Consider the following 26,861-nt stretch of genomic DNA (forward strand, 5'->3'; position numbering starts at 1 on the left):
GGCTACACTAAATTTATAAATTTATTTTTCTGCAATAATAAATTAACTTGGCCAGGCCCAGTGGCTCACACCTGTAATCCCAGCTATTTGGGAGGGTGAGGTGGGAAGATTGCTTGAGCCCAGGAGTTGGAGGCTGCAGTGAGCTATCATCATGCCAGTGCACTCCAGCTTATTTATTTTTCATTTTTGAGACAGGGTCTCACTCTGTTGCTCAGGCTGGAGTGCAGTGGCATGATCACGGCTCACTGCTGCTTCAAACTCTTGGGCTCAAGTGATCTTTCCACCTCAGCCTCCTGAGTAGCTGGGGCTACAAGGTGTGTGGTAACAAACCTGGCTATTTAAAAAAATTTTTTTGGCTAGATGTGGTAGCTCACGCTTGTAATCCCAGCACTTTGGGAGCCCGAGGTGGGCAGATCACTTGAGGTCAGGAGTTTGAGACCAGCCTGACCAACATGGTGAAACCCCGTCTCTACCAAAAACACAAAAATTAGCCAGGTGTGGTGGCAAGTAATCTCAGCTACTCAGGAGGCTGAGGCAGGAGAATCACTTGAACTTGGGAGGCAGAGGTTGCAGTGAGCCAAGATCATGCCACTGCACTCCACCCTGGGTGACAGAGCAAGAGTCCATCTCAAAAGAAAAAAAAAAAATTTTTGTAGAGATCGTGTCTCGCTGTGTTGCCCAGGCTGATCTCAAACTCTGGGTTCAAGCATTCCTCCTGCCTTGGCCTCCCAATGTGGTTGGTGGGATTGTAGGCGTGAGCCACTGTGTCCAGCCTGCACCCCAGCTAGGTGATAGAGACCCTGTCTCTTAAAACAGATAAATATACAGAAGATATAAAAGCAGAGGTTAATGATGAAAAAAAAGAGCTAGGTAAGTTATCCCCTCCTTTTTTCATATAAATTCAGAAACTCTTTTAATGCTGTTTACCAATGACATTATAGCCACTGTGTCCAGCCTGCACTCCAGCTAGGTGACGGAGTGAGACCCTGTTTCTTAAAATATATAAAAATAATATACAGAAGACATAAAAGCAGAGGTTAACTATTTAAAAAAAGAGCTAAGTTATTCCCTCTTTTTTTACATATAAATTCAGAAACTCTTTTAATGCTGTTTACTAATGACATTATACTCACATGTCTTCAGAATCAGAAGGTCCTTCTTTAATGTTTTCATCTTCAATTTCATCTATTTCAAGATTGTCTTGACGAACATCTCCTACGGTGGGAACATCCATAAGGGTTCTGAACAGCTTTGAGAGATCTGGAAGTGAACATGTCCTTAACATCTAAAATAAAAATCAACAAATTTCTTATTAGGAGAAAGATAATTAAAACATAAAAATGAGAGAAAACTAGAACCAATCACAATTTTGTTACATAGGTATATATATAAATATATATATAAAAAATATTTTTAGAGCTAGAGGATTCAAAGGTGACTTGCATAAAGCTAGAACCTAATTATCTTGAATTTCAGCTCAGTCTTGTTTCACAGGAAACTAAACTTGTGAGTTATGTTTGGGTTCTAGCACAGGAATTCCCTGATACCACCTTTGAAAACTGGGAGAGGTGTTTATTTAGGTATATACATGGAATGGACTTGGATATCTGTCAGGAATCAGGCAGTGCTAGAAACTACCTGTTTTCTCCTTCTCACTCATGACCCATTTGTTCCTCTTTCATGGTGTTTCTGCTAAATGTTCCTCTCATCTTCCTATGGTCAACTTGCCCCACACAGTCTTGCCCAAATGCTGCAGCATGTTAGTCCGAAGTTTGGCTAAGTGCCACCACACATAATTGATGGCCCCTTGTATCACTCAATTGTAGGAACTGCTGATTAGCCACATACTGGTGAAATCAGGGGCCTCAAATCAGTGCAGAGAGAAGCCTATCAGTGCTTCCCTGACCATGGGACTGAGTGGAAGCTTTCTCACTAGAACAGAAGGCTGGAAGGACAAGCACTTTGATGTCAATGCTGAGCATAATTTGTAGGAATAGTAAGAAGAAACTCAGTCAACTGAGTTGAGGAAAGAAAAACGCACAGTTGAGGTGTTGAAAATGTGAATCTGTATTGGATAAGACAAGGAATAATAGAAATAGCCTCTGTCCAACAACCTTTCAACAATTAGAATGTGATAGACAGGGCTATGAAACAACTAACTACATACATAACTCTCACAGCTGGGTTAACCCTAAAGGAATCTGTGAGATTTGAAACATGACTACTAAGGCACTGATAAGAACTCTTCACCAGATGGGAGCCTGTGAGGAAAACACAATGTTTAGCATATTAACGAAAATTTATATACTTGGCCAATTTTATTGGTACAATCTGTTTTTGAGAATAATGAAAAAGATTTCCATTATTTGAATATAATTTAAATGTTCTCACATTCAAGGGAAAAACTGTTAGGAACTACAAGTTGGTAAAAGTACACTGCTTATTAAATCACTTAGTGATGGTACCGAAAGTATTTCTTTTGTTGAATTTCCCAGTGTCTGCAGAATAACACGTTCCTTGTTAATTATTTTAATGGTTTGAACCATGTATATTATAAACTAGCACTATATACCAGAAATGGTTTCCTTAGGTACCTGCTAATCAATAAATAGCACATACGCATTATATACTTAAATTTGAGAGGACTACATAAAATAATGCAATATTTCTTAGGCTAAGATATATTTTGGCCCTGATAAAATAATCTCAATTCTAGTTTACTCCTGTTGCTAACCAAAAGAAATTTCAAGTGGTCATGTAATTTGACAACTTACCTGCCAGAACAGGTTTATACCAACCCACTAATCTGACAGCTATCAACTGGATAAGCCCTTCATGTTCACAGTATTCCCTGGTAGACTAATAAGTCCCCCCACTGACTCCCCCTTGGCTTTGGAGGCTTTTTTCCCTGTAGATTTATTTATTTATTTTCATTTTTCCTTTTCATCTTTTTAACAATACAAATGATTTTTTTATTTTAATAGTTTTTGGGGTACAGGTGATTTTTGGTTACATGGGTAAGTTCTTCAGTGGTGATTTCTGAGATTTTGGTGCATGCAACACCCAAGCAGTGTACACTGTACCCAATGTGCAGTCTTTTATCACTCACCTACCTCTCACCCTTCCCCCCATGAGTCCCCAAAGTCCCTTATATCACTCTTATGCCTTTGTGTCTTCACAGCTTAGTTCCCACTTACAAATGAGAACATATGCTATTTGGTTTTTTATTTCTGAGTTACTTCACTTAGAATAATGGCCTCCAGCTCCATCCAAGTTGCTGCAAAAGACATTATTTCATTCCTTTTAATGGCTGAGTAGTCTTCCGAGGTATGTGGTACGTATATTCCACATTTTCTTTATCCACTCTTTGGTTGATGGGCAGTTAGGTCGTTTCCTTATCTTTGCAACTGCAAATTTTGCTGCTATAAACATGCGTGTGTGTGTGTGTGTGTGTGTGTGTGTGTGTCTTTTTCATATAATGACTTCTTTTCCTTTGGGTAGACACCCAGTGGTGGGATTGCTGGATCGAATGATAGTTCTACTTTTAGTTCTTTAAGAAATCTCCATACTGTCTTCCATAGTGGTTGTACTAATTTACATTCCCACTAGCAGTGTAAAAGCGTTCCCTTTTCACCACATCCAAGCCAACATCTATTGTTTTACTATTATTATTTTTTTTGAGACGGAGTCTCGCTCTGTCACCCAGGCTGGAGGGCAGTGGCACGATCTCAGCTCACTGCAAGCTCTGCCTCCCAGGTTCACACCATTCTCCTGCCTCAGTCTCCTGAGCAGCTGGGACTACAGGCGCCCGCCACCACGCCCAGCTAATTTTTTGTATTTTTAGTAGAGACGGGGTTTCACCGTTTTAGCCAGGATGGTCTCGATCTCCTGATCTCGTGATCCACACGCCTTGGTCTCCCAAAGTGCTGGGATTACAGGTGTGAGCCACTGCGCCCAGCCACTTATTGTTTTTGGACTTCTTAATTATGGCCATTCTTGGCCAGGCACAGTGGCTTGCTCACACTTGCAATCCCAGCACTTTGGGAGGCTGAGGCAGGTGGATCACTTGAGGTCAGGAGTTTGAGACTAGCCTGGCCAACATGGTGAAACTCTGTCTCTACTAAAAATACAAAAATCTGCCAGGTGTGGTGGCGTGTGCCTGTAATCCCAGCTACTTGGGAGGCTGAGGCAGGAGAATTGCTTAAACCCAGGAGGCGGAGGTTGTAGTGAGCCAAAATCACACCACTGCACTCCAGCCTGGGCGACAGAGCGAGACTTCACCTCAAAAACTAAAGAAAATAAAAGAAAAAAAAAATTACGGCTGTTCTTGCAGGCGTAAGTGGTATCTCATTGTGGCTTTAATATGCATTTCCCTGATGATAGTGATGTTGAGCAGTTTTTCATATGTTTGTTGGATGTTTATATTCTTTTGAGAAATGTCTATTCACGCCCTTTGCTCACTTTTTGATGGGATTGTTTTTTTCTAGTTTGTTTGAGTTCCTTGTAGATTCTGGATACTAGACTAGTAAGTTTGAAGCAGTTTATTCATCTTTGGACGAGAGAATTTTATAAAAGAACACTTTCAGTTCTATAATTCTGATTGTACTATTTCTATGTTGTTTAAACAATATTCTATAGTTTTAACATCCACAAAAAGAACTCTTTCTGAAAATAACGGCTCATCTATATAACACACTGCCTGAGATCTTCATGTATAGTTTTTTTTCTTTTTTATGATTGTTACATAATAATTTACACATCTAGCATTTGGTACCATTAAAAATTCAAACAGGAGTACAAAATTTTAGGGAACCTTAAAATGTTCCCTTCAGTTTTTATTGTTGGTTAGTTCTATTTTTTTCAAAGATGTAGAGAACCATATAACATAGTGAATGAATTCAGTATTACTTGCATTAACTGAATTTCAACTAAAAAATTCTACTCCTTGTAATCCCAGCACTTTGGGAGGCCGAGGTGGGTGGATCATGAAGTCAGGAGATCGAGACCATCCTGGCTAACATGGTGAAACCCCGTCTCTACTAAAAAATAGAAAAAATTAGCTGGGTGTGGTGGGGGGCACCTATAGTCCCAGCTACTCGGGAGGCTGAGGCAGGAGAATGGCATCAACCCGGGAGGCGGAGCTTGCAGTGAGTCGAGATTGCGCCACTGCACTCCAGCCTGGGCGACAGAGTGAGACTCTGTCTCAAAAAAAAAAAAAAAAAAAAAAAATTCTACTCAAAATTATTCTAATTCACTCTTTGGGCTTCAGTAGTTTTCATATGAAATTAGGAAGTAGTAGTATTCTAGTTACACTACCAAATGGCTTATGACGGGCACATCTGTTTAGCCTGTTTACTGCAATTAAATGCTGCTGCTGCTCCCTAAGAATAACCTCTGTGAATATCTGCTTACTTCAACCCATAAATCAGGCTCGAAATGGATTTAAAACATTAATTTAAAAATTAGGAACACTTCCCAAAGGCAAAAACTATGGACATTATCAAAGAATGGAATACTTTAACAAATCAAAGACATCTAAGGTACATGTGCTATTTATGTGAATTATACGTTAATCATTTTTTGCCACTTAGCATTTGCTTTAACAAGAAATTCTCAAGTTTTCATAAAGGAGATCAGTTTTTCATCCCACTCCCTATCCACAGAACACATCTGGTCTCTCTCCATACCTTATCCACTATCACCTAAAGTGAAGAAACACGAGCTGATTGAAGGCAAATTTGCAAGAGGGCACTGACAATAAAGTGTGTGTCCTTCCTGTTCTTTCTCAGATTTGCCTGCCACAAAGTGTATGCGTATCCTGTTTCTCTTCTGTTGCCTTGTGGTGAGCACAAATAGCTCAGGCCTACGCCTGCTTTCTAGGGACAAGATGGGTCTCACTCTCAGTCTTCCTGCTACTGGAGCTTGACAGATATAAAGCTCTTATTGTGGGTTAAGGAAGTTTGTTCTTCAGATTCCAAGGACTAGTCATTGGAGGAAAATATTGAGAGGCATGATTTTAGGCCAAATCTAAGTCACATTTTCCAACAGAGCTTTATCAAAAATAAAACTGATATTATGATCTTTATCTGACTCTGTTTTTTTTTTTTTTGGTTTTGTTTTTTTTAAGACCTCGGTGTTCATGGTTCATGACTGACTTTTTAATTTTTTAATTTTTATTTTTTTGAGACGGTGTCTTGTTCTTGTTGCCCAGGCTGGAGTGCAGTGGTGCAATCTTGGCTCACTGCAGCCTCTGCCTCCTGGGTTCAAGCGACTCTCCTGCCTCAGCCTCCCGAGTAGCTGGGATTACAGGCGTGTGCCGCCACACCTGGCTAATTTTTGTATTTTTAGTAGAGATGGGGGTTTCACCATGTTGGCCAGGCTGGTCTCAAACTCCTGACCTCAGGTGATCCAGTTGCCTCAGCCTCCCACAGTGCTGGGACTACAGGTGTGAGCCACTGCACACCGCCATGACTGACTTTTATGTCATTTTAACTGGCTGCAAATGAAGCGGAGTTAGCAGGTAATTTTCTTATCTCAACCTACTTCAGATTTCATAGGATTATAAATTAATCAAATCTTGAAAATGTTACTATTTTTAAAAATTCGATTGGAAAAAATATATTGATAAAATATTTCCCTTTATAAAATCATAACAAATGCAAAGTTTTGATTTCAATCTTTACAAATCTATGTTGGCCTACAGACCATTCAACTGAATTATGAAGGCATGTATCCCAGCCAGGAGTAACCTCTGAAGAATACCTTTATACCTGACTAGCAGGCTCCAGATAAGGTGGAGGAGAAATGGAGCTCATGTACACAAACTTTCTCCACCAGCCTTGCTTTAATTTTTCCAATTATTTATGATCATGTATTTTATCATTTATATTCTCCAATTAGAATGGCTCCATAAGCAGAGGATTTTTGTCTGTTTTCCTCACTACTGTAACTCTATAATTTAGAGTGATACCTGGCACATAGTAGATATTTAATAAATATTTGTTGACTAAACGAATCTGCCTTACAATAGCTTGACTCAGAGTGAGAAGCAGAGGGGTGGGAACTCCACAAATTCATCCTGTATCCACTTGTGAGGACAACCAAACAGGCTTCATCAGTTTGCACTTTTAAAGAAACAGTTGTTCTTTAGAGAAGAATACAACACTGTATCACTGGCTTTAAACTGCTTATCAAACCTGTTCTACCTTTGTTCCTTCTGAAGGTAGAACAGTGTTTCCATAGACCGATTTCTACTTTCTTTTTTTTTGAGACAGAGTCTCGCTCTGTCGCGCAGCCTGGAGTGCAGTGGCGCAATCTCGGCTCACTGCAAGCTCCGCCTCCTGGGTTCACACCATTCTCCTGCCTCAGCCTCCCGAGTAGCTCGGACTACAGGCATGTATCACCACACCCGGCTAATTTTTTTGTTTTTTTAGTAGAGACGGGGTTTCACCATGTTAGCCAGGATGGTCTTGAGCTCCTGACGTCGTGATCGGCCCACCTCGGCCTCCCAAAGTGCTGGGATTACAGGCTTGAGCCACCATGCCTGGCCGACTGATTTCTACTTTTAAAAGCCTCCTTGTAAAAGGCTTTTAATCAAAACGCATCACTGATGAATTCTCCCTAACAGGACAAAGAAAAGGAAAGGTTTATGGTAGAGAATGAACTTTAAACAATGCTTCACCATTATCTTCTACTGTTGGACTTCTTTGGCCTATTCCTTTATCAAAACGAAGGTAGATTTGGTAAGGTACAAAGCAATCATATGTAAAAACTCCCTAACTGATGAATACATTCTATCCACAGATAGAATTTATTGGGCATTAACCGTGTAGTAGATGCTGAGGATATAATGGTGATTGAAAACAGACCTAGTCCTTGCCTTATGATACTTTTAGGGAAGAAAAGTATCCTGACTCTGGGAATTCTGAACTTAGAAAAGTTATCACCACAAGACCAGAGAACAGTTCTAGCAACAGAAAGGAGAAAGGCTTATCTATGTTTCAGAGCCACAGGTCTCTGCTGGAATAAGACTGACGGGGGTAGTTGGGGGAGGGAGGAAGGAAGAGAGAGGGAGAAAGAGAGGGAGAGAGGGAGGCAAGGAGAGAGAGAGGGAAGGAGACTGAGATTGAATATCTCTTTGATGGAGTTCACTGAATATACGGACCCAAACTTTTCAGACTGTTCTGATTCGTGGGCTATAAATTCTACCATTCTGTTCACTTAACACCACAGATGTGTGGTGTTAATTTAGTTTATGCCACTTTTTTTTTAAAGCAAGTCTTTACTCCTTCAAACTATAGTTATTAATATTTAAATATTACAGCTAAGTTTTTTTTGAGACAGGGTCACACTCTGTCATCCAGGCTGGGGCGTGATGGCATGAACACGGCTTACTGCAGCCTTGACTTCCTGGGCTCAAGCCATCCTCCCACCTAGCCTCCCAAGCAGCTGGGACTAGAGGTGGGTGTGTGACATCATGCTTGGCTAATTTTAAAATTTTTTTGTAGAGATGGGGCTCACTATGTTGCTCAGGCTGCTCTCAAACTCCTGGGTTCAAGTGATCTTCCCGCCTTGGCCTCCCAAATACACCTAAATTTTATGCCACATTCCTCTACAACAAATTCCAAGGTTTTCCAGGCAAGTTTGCATATAAGATGGCAATGCAGGAAGTACTTCACCACAGGCAACAGTTATTTTATGAATAAATTAGTGATAAACAGAAAGTACAATTTTAAATGACCTTTAATCAGTCTTTGTGTAAGAAACTAGATCAGTCACTTCATGTCACTAATACGTCCTTCAAAATCTACACTGACACACTATGTACTTTACCTCTCTGCACTGTAATTTTCTCACCTGTAAAATGGAGACAACAGTATTAATGGCCAGGCACGATGGCTCACGCCTGTAATCCTAGAACTTTGGGAAGCCGAGGTGGGCAGATCGCTTGAGGTCAGGAGTTCAAGACAAGCCTGGCCTACATGGTGGAACTCCATCTCTACTAAAAATACAAAAATTAGCTGGACGTGGTGGCAGGCACCTGCAATCCCAGCTACTTGGGAGGCTGAGGCAGGAGAATCGCCTGAACCCAGAGGGCGGAGGTTGCAGTGAGCCAAGATTGTGCCACTGCACTCCAGCCTGGGTGACAGAGTGAGATTCAGTCTCAAAAAAACAGTCTTTGTCACATAGGGTCCTTGTGAGAAGTAATTATATGTCAAGCAGCTAGAACAGTATATAGCACACTATTAGCCAGCTACTATTACACTAATAATTAGTATACTTTTATTAGATACCTTTGCAAAATCAAAGCAGTCCATAGTTATTTCCCAAGATAAAAAATATTAATAATTATGAACAATGCAAGGCTGTTTTCTGATCGCTACTATTTTGCTTACATTTTAATGAGTTAGAGTCATACATCCTACTAGTAACAACAGAAAGGTCAGTATAATCTGTATTACTCTGATAATATGGTCTTAAATTTGGTACTTCCTTTTTATTACCACCAAGAAGTAGACATCATATTAGTAGCCTCTTTCCAAAATTTTATTGGTTGCTATCCAATAACCCTATATAGAAAATTAACTTGTTTAATATTTATGAATGTATTTGATAAGGTGTTCATAATTGTAGTTCATTGGAAAGGCATAGCACTCAAAATTAGACATTCTTTTGAGGCATTATTAATATTTTTAGCAGTCAAAGAGGGTTGACATATAACATACTTTAAACACTTTACAGGTTGCATTGGGTCAGCTGTCATCTGTGGCAGTATTTCTCGAGTGGGGAATGTGGACCACCAGCAGCAGACTGACTGACAGTGTGTGCCAAAAATGCATATTCCTGACCTCTGCTCCAGATATATTAAAACAAATACCTTTAGATGCGAGGTATAAGAATCTATTTTAGACAAACATTCTTCATGGTACCCACGTTAAAATTCTAGCGTGAAGGCTCTATGGTCAGAACAAACTGATCATTAATCAATGGTGAATGAACAAAACGGTGAATGAACAAAAAGGTTTTCATGAAGAAGTTCTAGTTTTGACTAAAAATTGCTCTGTAACCTACTTTAACAAAAACAGCTGGCCACCTAACTAGTTATAGTCATTTTCCATTATAGGTTATCAATCGTATTGCTGCCTCATCGGATTTCTAAGTTATCAGCCAACAACATAGAGTACTGCATGGCATGCCTTTGCAGTGCCCTCCACTGAATAATCTATTAAAAGCTTTATTGCAAAATGTGACTCTTTCAAAGACAAGCAGCTAATTCATTTGGTAATCTAGAATCTGTCCTTATGTAAACAAAACCATGAGAAAACAACAATTTTAGACTGTTTAATTTTGACCTTTCACAAACTAACCTTCAGTGATCTCCAAGTGTTATACTTCATTTCAGCAAGTCACTTTATAACTACCTTAAAAAATCATTTACTGTATTTACAGTAGAAATAGTACTGAAGTTATCACAGGTTACAGAATTTATTGGTTGTTATAGAAAACTCCAGTAGAGAAATCTCTTACAGAGGGAAGAAGCAAGGAAAGCATTTACTCCCCTAAAAAATTTATATATTTCTCTCCTCTGGGGAATATGGCATAGTTTATAATTCTCTTTTCATTTTGACTATCAAACAAGTCTCATATTCAATATTAATAGCTATGTATAATAGTTGCTAGTGGCTTGCTGTTTATAATGCTTATTCTCTAGCACAACCTGTATATTTGGATGTGATCAATTCTTCTGGTCTGCAGCAGGGTGTAAACAAATATGTAGCATAAAAGGAAGGGCAGTCTTCTGGAATAACCGTACTTATTCCAGGTCAACACTTATAGCCCTGCTGATGAATGGTGGCAATCAAAGCATTACTCTGATTGCCACCATTACAGTGATCAACTAAGCCACTAACTACTATCTGTATGGTTGCTTAAACGTGTAATTCAGTTTACTGTCATTACATCTTAGTTTCTGCAAAAAGAGCCATTTAAAGTATATTAGAAGAATGCCTTAGTATCATGATCCAGAGCATATTCCCAGAATTCTAGGGCTCTAAAGACGTGGCTAAGGAACTGCTTGTGAGGTGTAGGGCGGGGTAGGGGCAAGAGGACAAGGGAGGACTTGGGCCACAAGAACAGCTCCACTTTTATGTCTTTAAGACATTGCATTCCTTTATTCAGAAAAAAGAGAGACATTTTCTAGAAACCGGGGAAAGGATCCCACAAATTTGAAAACTAAGGACATCTGCTGAAGGATAAGGATGACCGGAATCTTACCTCCTTCACATCTGAGTTACTAAGAACTAGCTGTAATGCCTCGAACACACTGTGCTATCTCATGTTAAAGATAGTTTTTTTTGCTTTAAATGTTCTCCATGTCCCATCCACCATGCAAACTTTTTCAGAAATCTTTCTTTGTTCTAGGACAGACATAATCATTTCCTCTTCAGTGGTCGCACTATCCCACATTCATCTCTCCATTACAGGAATTATCATAATGCATTATAAGTGTTTTCACTTATTTGTTCCTTCTCAAACTGTGTGGTAGATAAGATTTACAACAACATCCTCAAAGTAAATACAAAAGTCTCCTAGAAAATTTCTTATACTACTCACCAAAGTAAACTGAGAGCATGAAGATATATTAATGTACATCTTATTTAAGACAGATCTTTGGTGTACTGGTTAACAATCCTCACATTAGGTATCACAGATACATAAATGTCTAGATGTTATCAGATACTCAAAGACTAAGATTAAGCATATTTGGCTGGGCATGGTGGCTCACGCCTGTAATTCCAGCACTTTTAAAAGATCAAGGTGGGAGGATTGTTTGAGTCCAGAAGTTCTAGACCAGTCTGGGCAACTTAGCGAGACCCTGTCTCTACAAAAAATTTAAAAATTAGCCAGGCATGGTGAAGCATTCACCAGCTATTTAGGAGGCTGAGGTGGGAGGATTGCTTGAGCCCAGGAGGTTGAGGCTGCAGTGAGCCCTGATTGCACTCCTGCACTCCATTCTGGAAGACAGAGCAAGACCCTGTCTCTAACATTAAAAAAAGATTAAGTGCATTCACAAATACACTTTAAATAAAATCACTGTAATAAGTGAAGCTGAAAAGCTAACAACTACTATATTAGAGTTTCCTGTATGTGCTACGGTAGCATGTCCTATAACTGTAATTTTCCAACCTGATGGCTAAGATGATGATGTCTGACATTACTTGGGATGGCAATTACTAGAAGTGGAAATGAAGCCAAGGCTCCACTTGAAAGACTATAATGAGTCACAGTTGAAAAGAACAAAGAGAAGCTCATTTCAGGCCAGGGTAACAGCAAGTGCAAACTCTCGCAGGAAAGGGTGTGGTGTATCAAGGGAAAAATGTTAGAATGAGCTAGAGAAAAATGTTTTGAGGTCAGACAGAGAGGCAGTCAATGCCACATGAAACCTTGTAGACCACGGTAAAGAGTCTGAATGTTACTTAAGCAGCAGAAAGCCATTGAAGTCTTAAGCATGGCTGTGATTTGACATAATTTATAATATTAAAAAAGACTTCTGGTTTCTATTTGGACAATGGATTTCACACAGGTAGCCACAGAATGAGGAAGATAAGTTAGGAAATAATTGGTTGATATGACTAATAGATTGATGACATAGATGAATAATCTGTAGGAAAGAGCTAGAGTAATAAAGTTGAGTATCATCAGCATATAAATTATATTTAAAGCCTTGGGGTCAGATTACTTGGGAAGCAAATGCAAATAAAGAAGGCCCAGGATATAGCCTTGAAATATCACATTTATCTTCTGGAGACTTCCAGCTCTGGCCATGAGAGGATAATAATGGCCAGACTTAACCTCCCACAGGAAACAACTAGAAAACTGGACAAAATACATGACATTGTGTTTAGATATTAAACAATAAGCAGCACACGACTGTCATCCCTGGGAGAAGGGAAATGAATGAACTAAACCCTACCACTAAACTGGCTTTCTGCCTGGAGAAAATATCTGGACTTTGGGTGCAGCCTTGCTAGATTGATGAGACAAAGATCCAAGTTCAGGGAGGTAGAACTAGAAAAGAGAGTTTTATTTGAAAAATAAAAAAAACTTCAAAACTTTGCAAGGTAGTTTTTTTGAGTCTTTGATGAGCACAGGCCATGAATATGTATAGAATGAAACTTCACAAAGCTAGGCCAAAACAACTGGGGAGCTGTAGACTGAACAATGCTCAGAGCGCATCCAGGTAGGAGATGATCAAACTGACTGGGAGAGAGGTGTTTCCTCAAGACCACCTGTGATGTACAGTGGAGGCCCTAGAGGGTCATGCCTTGGAAATAAGCTGAACTAGCTCTAGAATGAAGACAACTTTACACTTGTCCTAGCAAAGCTTAAAAACAAAGTTTAAAAGTATAAAATATATCCACAAGTAACTTGACTCTCTTAAACCCAACACTCTTTACAGGAAGACAGTAATAACAAAAAAATTAGAGACCTAGGAATATAATATTCACAAGGTCCACCTTCAAATAAAGAATTATAAAACATACCCAGTAGTAGGACAATATGACCCATCACCAGTAGAAAAGTAAGTCAACAGAAAAAGATACACAGATGATGGAACTTGCAGATAAGGATGTTAAGCCAGCTATTTTAATGGAGTATTAAAGGATAAACATGAACATAATGAGGAGAGAAATGGAAGATACAAAAAACAACTTCTAAAGATAAAACATACAATATCAAAATAAAAGTTTCACTGAGTGGGATTAATAGTATATTATTGCAGAAAAAAGATAAGTAAACGTGAATACATACTAATAGAATTCCTCCACAATGAAGTACAGAGAGAAAAAAAGACTGAAAACAAAATGAACATAATCTTAGTGACCTGTGGAATGGTATCAGTCTAACATATACGTAACTGGAGTCACAGAAAAGGGAGTAGGGAGAAAGAGAAAAAAATATGTAATTGAAATAATAGCCAAACTTTTCCAAATTTGATGAAAAGTATAAACACAAGGGTCCAAGAAGATCAATGAACCCCAAAGCAGGATAAACACACACACATTACAGACCCCATATACAGCATTGGTCTCATAAGATTATAATAGAGCTGAAAAATTCCTCTCACCACCTAATGGCATCATAGTGTCACAGTGTAATGCATTACTCATGTTTGTGGTGATGCTGATGTAAACAAACCTACCACACTGCTAGTCCTATAAAACCTTACTCCCCCAAAACCTTACCAAAGCATTTAATAATCAAAATGCTAGAAACCAGTGATAAAAAGAAAACTGTAAAAGAAGCCAGAGAAAAAGATACACTATATACACGAAGTAAGAAAGCTCACATATTTCTTAGAAACAATGCAACCCAGAAGACAATATAATTCTATATTTAGTGAAATATCCACTCAAAATGAAGGTGAAATAAAAACACTTTCACACAAACAAAATCTGAAAAAAATATCATCAACAGGGCTGTGTAAGAAGTGTTAATGGAAGTTCTTAAAGTGGAAGAAAAATAATACCAGATAGAAACTTGAATTCTGCACAAAAGAACAAAAAATGTCAGAAATAGTAAATATGTAAATATAAAAGACTTTCTCAATTTCTGATTTCTGGAAAAGATAAATGAATGTTTAAGCAAAAATAATAAAAATGGATTGTGGAATTTATAACATGTGGTAGAAAAATACCTGACAACAATACCACGAAGGACAGGCAGGACGGGAATAGAAGCACAGTCATGCTTTGCTTAACAAAGATACACTCCGAGAAAAGTGTTGTTAGGCAACTTTGTCATTGTGTGAACATCACAGAGTGTAATTACACAAACCTAGATGGTATTAGCCTACCACATATCTAGGATATGTGGTACAGCCTATTGTTCCTAGGCTACAAACCTGTATAGCATGTTACTACACTCAGTATTATAGAAGATTGTACGGCCGGGCGCGGTGGCTCAAGCCTGTAATCCCAGCACTTTGGGAGGCCGAGACGGGCGGATCACAAGGTCAGGAGATCGAGACCATCCTGGCTAACACGGCGAAACCCCGTCTCTACTAAAAACACAAAAAATTAGACGGGCGAGGTGGCGGCGCCTGTGGTCCCAGCTACTCGGGAGGCTGAGGCAGGAGAATGGCGTGAACCCGGGAGGCGGAGCTTGCAGTGAGCTGAGATCTGGCCACTGCACTCCAGCCTGGGCGACAGAGCGAGACTCTGTCTCAAAAAAAAAAAAAAAAAAAAAAAGAAGATTGTAATACAATGGTAAATATCTGTCTGTCTAAACACTAAGGTATAGTCAAAATACCATATAAAAGATTAAAAATGGTGCACCTGTATAGGTACTTACCATGAATGGAGCTTGTGGAACTGGAAGTTGCCCTGGGTAAGTCAGTGAGTGAGTGGTGAGAGAAATGTGAAGGCCTGCGACATTAGTGTAGACTACTGTGGACTTTATATAAACATTGTATACACAGACTACACTAAATGTATTTAAAAATTTTCTGTCTTCAATAAATTAACCTTAGCTTACTGTAATCTTTTCACTTTATAAACTTGAAGACACAAGCACACACATTAGCCTATGCCTACAGAGGGTCAGGATCATCAATATCACTGTCTTCCACCTCCAATCTAGAAAGTCTTCAAGGGCAATAACATGAATGGAGCTGTCATCTCCTGTGACAACTATACACTATACACTGAAACACCTCCTGAAGGCATACACTGAAATACCTCCTGAAGGACCTGCCTGAGGCTGTTTTACGGTTCACTTTCTTTTAATAAGTAAAACACTCCAAAATAATGATAAAAAGTAAAGCATTAAAAATACATAAACCATGCATGCAGTCATTTATTATTGTTGTCAAGCATTAGGTACTGTACATAATTGTATGTCCTACACTTTTATAGGACTAGCAGTGTGGTAGGTTTGTTTACATCAGCATCACCACAAACATGTAACGCATTACACTGTGACACTATGATGTCATTAGGTGGTGAGAGGAATTTTTCAGCTCTATTATAATCTTATGGGACCATTGCTGTATATGGGGTCTGTAATTCACTGAAATGTCATTATGTGGTGCATGATTGCCTATGGTTGTAAGGCTTTTATGACATATGTGAAGTGGTATAATATTATTTGAAGGGAGATTATGCTAAGCTAAAGATGTATCTTGAAAACAAACAGTAGAGATAAAATAAGGTACTAAAAATACTCAATCCAAAGGAAGGAAGAATAAAAGTAAAAAGGGAACAAAAAAGTGATCAGACAAATAGAAAATAAATAGCAAAATGGTAGGTTTAAACCCAATCATATGGTTGTGATATTAATAATTACATTAAATGTAAATTGTCTAATCAATTCAAAGAGATTGTTAGACTTGCTAAAAACAAGACTCGACTAACACGCTAACTGCAAGAAATCCACTTTAAATATAAAATGTTTGGTTAAGAGTAGTAAAGAATGTATATATACCATATAAAGATTAAGCATAAGAAAGCTGGAATGGCTATAATAAAACCAGAGAAAATGTTTCAGACAAGGTGATATGACCAGTGATAAAAGGATTCATTTCATGGTGACAAAGGGGTTGATCCATTAAGAAGACACATTGATTCTTAGTTTAAATGCAACTGAGTGGAAATTTCAACACTCCCTTTCAGTAATCGATAAGTAGAAAGAAAATCAGTAAGGATACTGAACAACATGATCAAACAAAAAGAATACTTCATAAACATAAACATATCAATTCATCCAGGAGACATAAGAATACTAAATTTTTATTTGTCCCAAAACAGAAATTCAAAATACATAAAATAAAAACTGACATAACTGAAAGAAGAAATAGTTACCTATACAAGTTGATATGGTAGGGCTATGTCCCCAATCAAATCTCATCCGCAATTGTAATCCCCATGGGTCAGTGAAGGGACCTGGTGGGAGGTGACTGGATCATAGGGGCGGATTTCCCCCATGCTATTCTTGTGATGGTGAGTGAGTTCTCATGAGATCTGACAATTTAAAAGTGTGTGGCACTTCCCCCTTCGTGCCCATGAGCTCTCTCTCTCTGTCTCCTGCTGCCATGTAAGATATGCCTTGCTTCCCCTTCGCCTTCTGACACGATTAAGTTTCCTGAAGCTCCCCAGTCATGTGGAACTGTAAGTCGATTAAATATCTTTTCTTCATAAATTACTCATTCTCAGGTAGTTCTTGATAGCAGTGTGAAAACTACTACACAAGTGTAGTTAAGAATTTCAATCTTCCCTCAGCAATTTATAGTTCAAATAGATAAAAAAAAATCAGTAAAGATGTAGAAGACTTGAACAACAATATCAACCAATTTGACTTAATTGACATTTATAGTATATTTCACAGTAGAAAAACACACATTATTTTTAAGAAATTTGTTAGAGTAGGATCAACCAGCAGTGGACACAGAAGAGTGACTACTGAGTTCAGAGAAAAACCAGGAAAGTACAATATAAAGGGAATCAACAGATAAAGTGAATTTAATGGTACAGCATATATGAACTCTGTTGAAAGAAGAAAAGCTAAGAAAAGTGAAAGAGAAAATGGTGCAGAGAATTTTCAACATACTGGTAACTGATGATATGAACAGAGCTGCTTTAGTGGACGAGCAGGCTAAAAGTCATATTGGAATGTATTGGGAAGTGAATGCATGTGGAAACTGCAATGAGACTGCAACATAGTCAAGATGCTTGGTTGCAAAAGGGATAGAGAAATGGGGTGGTAGCTAAACAAGGATATTGTGCTCAAAAGAAGTTTGCTATTTTTGATGAGATTTATTAGACCGTATATGTTGAGTAAATGATCCACGATAGGAAAAGTTGATGACACAGGTTAGAGTGGCAAAATTAATGGAGTCAGTTCCTTGAAGAGTGAGGAGGTGGGATCCAAAGCACAAGGGGAATTTCCTCAATCAAGAAAATAATCCCACCAGTAATTTAACATTTGCAAAAAAGAGCTTTAAACATGCTTATAAAAGGTTAAATTATCCCACCTTAGTAAACAGATTATATAAATATTTACAGAATGGGCAGAGATGGTTTTGTGTTCTTTTCCTAAATGGCTACAGACTGCTTTGATTTTCTAGTGTTTTTTCTCGCCTCTTTCCAAATAGTCCTCTACATGAAATCTGCATTGCTGCTTCTACTTTGCTGTGGTTACTTCCAGAGTAAGTTCTTCTACAGAACTCTGAAGGCTGGACTAAGGTCATAAAAGGAAATCAAACAATCAAATCTATTATGCAAAGAATATTAACTTTATAGACGGCAACAAGGTATTAAGAAGCTCTGAGCTAAAGATGGGCTATACATCTTTACTACAAAAGTACATGAATTGTATGATAGTCCTTATCTATAGGCCTTTCTCTCTAACTCTGAAGATCATAAGTGTGTTTTGGTAGTTCACACCTTTCAAAAGACTGACTGATATTAGATAAATGAGGAAACTTAATCTCTAAATTTAAGATAAGCATACGGAAATACTCCACAAAATGGAAGCATACCCAGTTGGAAAATTAAACTGAAAATCAAAATGACTATTTATTATTTATTTGAGACAGAGACTCACTCTGTCACCCAGGCTGGAGTGCAATGTCGCAATCTCGGCTCACTGCAACCTTCACCTCCCGGGTTCAAGTGATTCTCTTGCCTCAGACTCCAAGTAGCTGGGATTACAGGCCCATACCACCACACCCAGCTAATTTTTGTAGTTTTAGTAGAGATGGGGTTTCGCCATGTTGGCCAGGCTGGTCTTGAGCTCCTGAGCTCAAGAGATCCGCCCACCCCAGCTTCCCAAACTGCTGGGATTGTAGGTATGAGCCAGTATGCCTGGCCAAAATGACATATTTAAAAAATAGTTAAGGACTAAAGAATTCAGGCAATTCATTCCTTTACTGGCTAAAATAAATAAAAAATGCCCAACTTCATTTGTAAAACACAGAAACATAAATGTATGCAAATCAATACTATTACTCATTTGTTAAATAGATAATTTTTAAGTAAATGATAATAGTGGGTGGTATTTAACATTCAGAGAAATGGATGTGCTTTCACATACTATTGACAGAACTATAAACTATTTAGAAATGAGGCAGTATACATTATAACCTTTTCAATTCCACTTACAGAAATTTATTTTATGGAAATAATTGTAGATATGTACAAAGATAAGAGGTGTAAGTGAGTACAACAAAAATTAAAGCGGAAAGGTACAACAATAGAAACAGATTTGTAAAAAGATTATGATAAGCAGCTCAGTTAATGATGATATAAAGAGGATATGTGACAATGACAAAGTGCTGTTTTCATCACAGTATTGTAATAATGGCATTTGCAATAACATCATAATATAGATTGAATAGAAAAGGTTATAAAGAGTATACATAACATCTTATTTTGGTAAAAAGTTATGTATATGCAAAAATTACATGAGAAGTAATATAACAAATGATATTTCTTATTTTTACCTGCATTTCAACATTTTCTGTAGAGATATTTTTTACAAGAAAAAATTGGTTATGTATATTCAAAAATAGCAAGTGAGAAAAAGAGGTCTGAAAAACTTCTACGAGAAAGTGCATATGAATATCTATTAATGTTTTTACATACAAATTAGGCAATACAGCACCTCTACCTCTGTCTTTTTTAGATATATTGCTTAAGCCTAGTGTGATACTAAAAACGGAAGTCAGGTTGGATAGTGGGAAAGAGCAATAGTGCATGAGGGTATATAAAGGGACTTTTTGCTCAAGTAAAAGACTCTATAAAAAAAATCCTTAACAGGAAGCCAATGAAATAGTCTTTATCCAAGTTGTACTCCCAATTGCAATTCCTTTGCTCAGAAGATGGAGGTTTTTGTTGGATGTGTGTTTGTGTCTGTGTTAAGAGATTAAAACTCAATATTACGATTTATAAAAGAAAAACAGTAATACATGTTATCAAATGGATAATAGTTCCCATTTGAGGACAATACTTGCCTTTGGGTTGTTTGCATCAAACAGACCAGTTGAAAGTCCAATCAGCAAGGAATTCTTGTTTTTATTTTTTGGTGGTAAATGCGAGTGAGATCGAAATGCAAAGGATTCTTCTGGTGAACACTGAACTGATTGAACTTGAGGGACTAAGTTCAAGTGTTCAGAATGAACCACTTTATGGAAAAATGGCTCTGGTTGCACAGACTTATCTACATCACATTTAGAGTGCTGAGAATCATTGGCTCCCGTCTCTGTGGTAGAAAGGAGAGATTATGTGGTAAGTCTATACAGTACTTAAAGTTCTAAATGATGTTGATAAAGCACACTATGTAACACAAATTCTAGCAAAAAACCCACATATCAGGAAAATAAAATCAAAATATGTGTGTCAGTATATTACCTTCTAAATAATCTTTAACAGGATACAATGTTTTATCTTCAGAGAGTTGATTTAATTTGTTATGTACTTTCATTATATTGAAAGTTCTACAATACAGACACAAGGCTAGGCATGGTGGCTAATGCCTTAAATCCCAGCCCCTCGGGAGGCCAAGGTAGGAGGATTGCTTGAAGCCAGGAGTTTGAAACCAGCCTGAGCAACTAAGTGAGACTCTGTCTCCACAAAAAATAAAATAACATTAGCCAAGGTGGAGGACTGCTTGAGGCCAGGAGTTTGAAACCAGCCTGAGCAACTAAGTGAGACTATGTCTCCACAAAAAATAAAATTGGCTGGGTGTAGCAGCGCATGCCTATAGTCCCAGCTACTCTGGAGGATGAGGTGAGGGTTTTTTGAGCCCAGGAATTCAAAGCTGCAGTAAGATATAATCGAGCCACTGTACTCCAGCCTGGGCAACAGAGTGAGACCCTGTCTCTCAAGAAAAACAAAATGAAAAAAAAAAAAAAAAGAAACAAATCCAAAGAAATGTGAAAAAATACACTATTTAGATACATACTTAGTTCCAGTTTATCTTTGTTCCTATAGGTTAGATGAAAAAAATTATTTTTTCTCTTGGTCTATTGCCCAGGCTGGAGTGCAGTGCTATTGCACTGCAGCCTTGAACTCCTGGCCTCAAACCATCCTCTCACCTCAGTCTCCTGAGTGGATGGGACTATAGGCACGCCACCATGTCTGGCTAATTTTAAAAATTTTTTGTAGGATGGAGTAGTGCTATGTCGTCCAGGCTGGTCTCAAACTTCTGGCCTCAAGTGATCCTCCCACCTCCGCCTCCCAAAGCACTGGGATTGCAGGTGTAAGCCATTGCACCCAGCCTACCTTTCTTATATTTTAACTAATACTATTTAAAAAAGAAGACAATTTAATGTCCTTAGTACCCTGGCTTAGCTTTGGCAAGTAATTCTTTTCATTTTGAATATCCAATAAAAATAACTGACCAAAAACATTCACTGCCATGTTGCCATACAATCCAGGCTTATTAATGTAGTCCACTGTGCTATGCCTATATTTTTAAAATGACTGAGATGACTGATAAGGAATGCTTTCTTATTTACATATTAACCAAATAAAACAGGTTGATGTTAATAATCACTGACAATCTTCCAGAAAGTAATTAGACTAATGCAATGATGCTTACCGATATGAATGTCACTAAGTTGGTCCACAGTACTCGAGACTCCATCCTCAGAAACTGCATTTTCTTGAATGGTGATCCTATCTTCCAACCTGCCACAGATGGGTACACTAATTAAACACACACACACACACAGTTTACCAGAAACAAAAGTGCTCTAAAATACAGAAAACGGAACACAAGTTCACTAGCATTCTTTGATCCCTCTTCCAAGTATTTTTCTCACTTTCATATATTTTCTCACATAAGTACACTGTATTTTTCACCCTGTTCAAATCCTCGCCAAACAGTAATCATTCACAGCAACCAGGCTCACCACGTTTTATAACAATGGTTCTCAAAGTATACTCCCCAGACAACGGCATAGTAAAGAAACTGGTTAGAAATACAAATTCTCAGGCTCACCCTTGACCTGTGAATCAAGGGGGGATAAGGCCCAGCAATTAGTTGTGAAAAGTCCCAAAGTCATTCTAACACATGCTAATATCTGAGAACCACTACTTTAAAGAATGGGAATGCCCCTTAAGAGTGGAGACTATAAAACAATTACAATATATTAATACCATGGAATATCATGCAGCTGTTAAAAAATGAAGCAGAGATCTATATAAACTGATTAGAATAGGCAAGATATACTGTTAAGTAAACAAAGTGATTCGCAGACCAATTTGTATTAAATGCTGTTAGGTTTTGAAAAAATGGTTTGCAGCACAGAAAAATAGAATAATATTCACAAAAATATTTTAAACCTCAAAGGGAGGGGATTAAAATTGAGGAAAAAAAATAAAAAAGAACTCACAATTTTTATCTCTGTATGCTTGGGAATTAAATTCATGCATTTTTTTTTTTAACAAAAATTTAAGGACTGGAGGGATATATTCCAAAAGTACCAATAATTTATCTCTGGGAGTTAGCTTATAGGTAAGTTTTTATTTTCTTTTTTTTTTTTTTGAGACAGAGTCTCGCTCTGTCACCCAGGCTGGAGTGCAGTGGCTGGATCTCAGCTCACTGCAAGCTCCACCTCCCGGGTTCACGCCATTCTCCGGCCTCAGCCTCCCGAGTAGCTGGGACTACAGGCGCCCGCCACCTCGCCCGGCTAGTTTTTTTTTTTTTTGTATTTCTTAATGGAGACGGGGTTTCACCGTGTTAGCCAGGATGGTCTCGATCTCCTGACCTCGTGATCCGCCCGTCTCGGCCTCCCAAAGTGGTGGGATTACAGGCTTGAGCCACCGCGCCCGGCCAAGTTTTTATTTTCTAAATACTTTTAAATCTGTTTCAAATTTTATTTTATTTTTTCAATTAATTTATTTTTTTTTGAGACAGAGTCTTGCTCTGTTGCCTAGGCTGGAGTGCAGTGGCACTATCTCAGCTCACTGCAACCTCCACCTCCTCGGTTCACGCCATTCTCCTGCCTCAGCCTCCCAAGTAGCTGGGACTACAGGTGCCGGCCACCATGCCCAGCTAATTTTTGGTATTTTTAGTAGAGACAGGGTTTCATCATGTTAGCCAGGATGGTCTCGATCTCCTGACCTCATGATCTGCCCACCTCAGCCTCCCAGAGTGCTGGGATTACAGGTGTGAGCCATCGTGCCCGTCCTGTTTCAAATTTTAAATAATTTTCTACTTTTTCACTTTCAGATTTTCAGCCATTTTCTGTTTTTATTTTTATTTATTTATTTTTGAGAGAGTCTCACTGCCATTCAGGTTAGAGTGCTGTGGCACAATCTTGGCTCACTGCAGTCTTCTCCTCCCAGGTTCAAGCGATTCTCATGACTTAGCCTCCCGAGTAGCTAGGGTGACAGGCAGATGCCACTGCACCCGGCTAATTTTTGTATTTTTCAGTAGAGACGGGGTTTGCCATGTTGGTCAGGTTGGTCTCGAACTCCTGACCTCAGGTGATGCACCCGCCTTGGCCTCCCAAAGTGCTGGGATTACAGGCATAAGCCACCATGTCCAGCCTCTGTTTTTTATTTTTAAAGCTTATACATATATTTATTTTAAGAGACAGGGTCTTGGCTCTGCTGCCCAGGCTGGAGTGCAGTGGCATAATCATGGCACTCACTGCAGCCTTAATCTCTGGGGCTCAAGTGATCCTTCCACCTCAGTCTCCCAAGTAGCTGGGATTACTGGCACATGCAACCATGCCTGGCTATTTTTTTTTTTTTCCCATAGAGGTGGGGTCTTGCTATGTTGCCCAGGCTGGTATCAAACTCCTGGCCTCAAACAACTTTCCCACCTTGGCTTCCCAAAGTGCTGGGATTACAGGCATAAGTCACTTTTCCCAGTCAAGCAACATATTTTTTTTCATTCAGAATATAATGCCCCTTGGTTCCTCAAAAAGGTAAATTGAATTACCATATGATGCCACAATTCCACTCCAAGGTATATAACCAAAGGAACTGAAAGCAGTGACTCAAACATATGCCGTATGTCAATGTTCTCTGCAGCACTCTTCCAACAGCCAGAAGGTGGAAACAACCTATGTGCCCATCAACTGATGAATTATAAAAATATATGGTGTATGTGTATTTATGTCTATATAGATAAAATGGAGTATTATTCAGCCATAAACAGAAATGAAGAACTGGCATATCCTGCAACATGGATGAAAAACTAAAAATAGTATGTTAAGTAAAAGAAGCCAGAAACAAAGGCTACATACTATATGATTCTGTAAGAAATATCCAGAATAGCTAAATCCACAGAGACAGAAAGCAGATTAATGGCTGCCAGAGGTTGGTGGGGAGGAAAAAAATGGGGGATGATTGCTTAATGGATAGAGAGGTGGGTGATGAAAATGTTCTGGAACTGTATAGTGGTGATGGTTGTACACCACTGTGAATGTCTAAATGTCATCGGCTTGTACAATTTTAAATGGTGAATTTTATGTTATATGAATTTTATTCCAATAAAAAAGTAAAGTTCCTTTTAGGACTCCTAACTACTCGAATTCCAGTTGCCTCTCCTATTATTAGTTTGGTGCACACCTTGCCAGTTTTTTTCTTTAAATTTACATGCTAATCTAATACATGGAGATGCTTTTTTCATTCAATATTATTTTATTCCATTAATCAATGCTTTAGACATATTTCCATATTAATAAAGAGTCCCATTTATTCTTTTATCTTTTAGGTGCTGTATTATATTCCATAACACTTTAGAGTTGACCCTTGAACAACATGGGTCTGAACTTCATGCATCTACTTAGATGCATTTTTTTTCAACCAAATGTGGACTGAAAATACAGTATGCATGGGATGCAAACCCGTGTATACAGAGGGCTGGCTTTTCATATATATGGGTTCCACAGAGCCGACTGTGGGAGTTGAGTATGTGTAGATTTTGGTATATGAAGGATACTGGAACCAATCCCTCAAATATACTAAAGGATGGCTGTAAACAGAAACACAGCAGTATTTTTAGCTACCTCCTTATTAATGATATTTAGACTGTTTCAAATTATTGGCTGTGACTCTTCTGGAATGAATATTCCTGCATTTGCTTCTTGGTGCTCATGTATGAATGATCTGGAGAGTAGATACCAAAAATAAAAGAGGTATATTATAGGATGTGCACATTTAAAAGTTTAACGAAACTGTCAAACGGATCTCTAAACTGGCTCTACCATTTCATGTATGTATTTGCAGTCCATCAAAGCACTGTGGTCCCAATCCCTCACAGATATTTGATATATCATTTCTCCTCATATTATCATATATCATTTCATGTTATTTTTGGAATATAACATTTCATGTTATAACATATATTATTTCATGTTATTTTATGGAAAAACAATCAGTGGAAAATATATCTTTTCCATTGATGTGACAATGACTCTTGCCCTGCCTCTTACTCACTCTTCTTTGAGGAGGAGTAAGTATCTGACTAGCAGTGACATTCACAGGACCCTAGTTCTCCTAGTCTATGAAACACTTAGGAATCTGACTTCTTCGTCTGTCATTTTATTGACGCCCTATAACTCCTAAAGTATCACACTGTTGTATTTACTATCTGGGTTTCTTCCTTCATGAATAGCCTATTCATTGCCTTTCCCCATTTTTCTCTTGGACTTTTGTCTTCTTCTTATTAATTTATATACATTCTTTATAAATTCTGGATATTAATTGTTATGTTAGGCTGCCTCCTTTAAAATTTTTTTATTTAGGTCTTTAATCAATCTGGTACTGTTTTGTTGAATGGTTTCAGAAATTGAAATGATTATTTTTTCCAAATTGTGACTGATTTGTCTCAAAAGCATGTATTAAATAGGTTATCTTTTTATGTTGATTAGAAACACCATCTTTACCATTTATTAAATTTCCATATATACATATCAAATACTGGTTTTCTATTATTCCTATAATATATAAAAATGATTTAAAGAATAGAAGACACTGTCTCTGACTTTAAGGAACTTTTTGTTTTTCTTTTTTTTTTTTTTTTTTTGAGACAGAGTCTCACTCTGTCACCAAGGCTGGAGTGCAGTGGTGCAACCTTGGTTCACCGCAACCTCTACCACCTGGGTTCAAGTGATTCTCATGTCTCAGCCACACAGGTAGCTGGAATGACAGGCATGCACACAACCACATCCGGCTAATTTATTTGTATTTTTAGTAGGGGCGGGGTTTCGCCACGTTGGCCACGCTGGTCTCAAACTCCTGGCCTCAAGAGATCCACCTACCTCAGTCTCTCAAAGTGCTGGGATTACAGGTGTGAGCCACTGGGCACATACTGCTAAGCAAAAGGGGCCAATCTAAAGACTTCATACTATATAACTAGATGACATTCTGGAAAAGGCAAAACTATGGAGACAATAAAAAGATCAGTGGCTGTCAGGGATTGTGGGGTGGAAAGAAGACTGGATAAACAGGTGAAGCACAGAGGATTGTACAGTATCATAGGAATAATAGTGTAATGTGAATCCATGTCATTATACATTTGTCAAAACTTGTAGAATGTACCAAAGAGTGAACCCTAATGTAAACTATAAACTTTAAGTTAACAGTAATGTGTCAATATTGACTCATCAGTTGTAATAAATAAAACACATTAATGCAAGATGTTAAAAATATCACAGCTTGCCAGGAATAAGAAAAAAAATTTGTTGGGGGTGGGGAATGAGGGGTATATAGTAAGTCTGTAATTTTTGCTCATTTTTTTGTAAACTAAAATTGCTCACAAAAGTCTATTAGTGACTTTTGTGAAAGTCACTAAAAAAATCAATAAAGCCAATATAGCAAAAGACTAAAAAGAATATAAAAATA

The 26,861-nt window shown here is 38.1% G+C and overlaps 1 protein-coding gene across 16 annotated transcripts in view; it reads right to left on the reverse strand.

Annotated features, from left to right (window-relative positions):
- NEK1 (NIMA related kinase 1) overlaps positions 1-26,861 on the reverse strand; it is a 199,441-nt gene that overhangs the window by 12,318 nt on the left and 160,262 nt on the right. For all 16 annotated transcript variants that reach the window (XM_078002440.1, XM_078002438.1, XM_078002434.1 and 13 more), the window contains 3 exons: positions 21,601-21,689; positions 20,012-20,259; positions 1,134-1,285 (listed from right to left, as the gene is read on the reverse strand). In XM_078002440.1, the coding sequence (XP_077858566.1) occupies positions 1,134-1,285; positions 20,012-20,259; positions 21,601-21,689 (489 nt within the window). The remainder of the gene's footprint in view (positions 1-1,133; positions 1,286-20,011; positions 20,260-21,600; positions 21,690-26,861) is intronic.

This window comes from Macaca mulatta, chromosome 5 (genome assembly GCF_049350105.2).
Source record: "Macaca mulatta isolate MMU2019108-1 chromosome 5, T2T-MMU8v2.0, whole genome shotgun sequence".
In the NCBI taxonomy this organism is placed as follows: Eukaryota; Metazoa; Chordata; class Mammalia; order Primates; family Cercopithecidae; genus Macaca; species Macaca mulatta.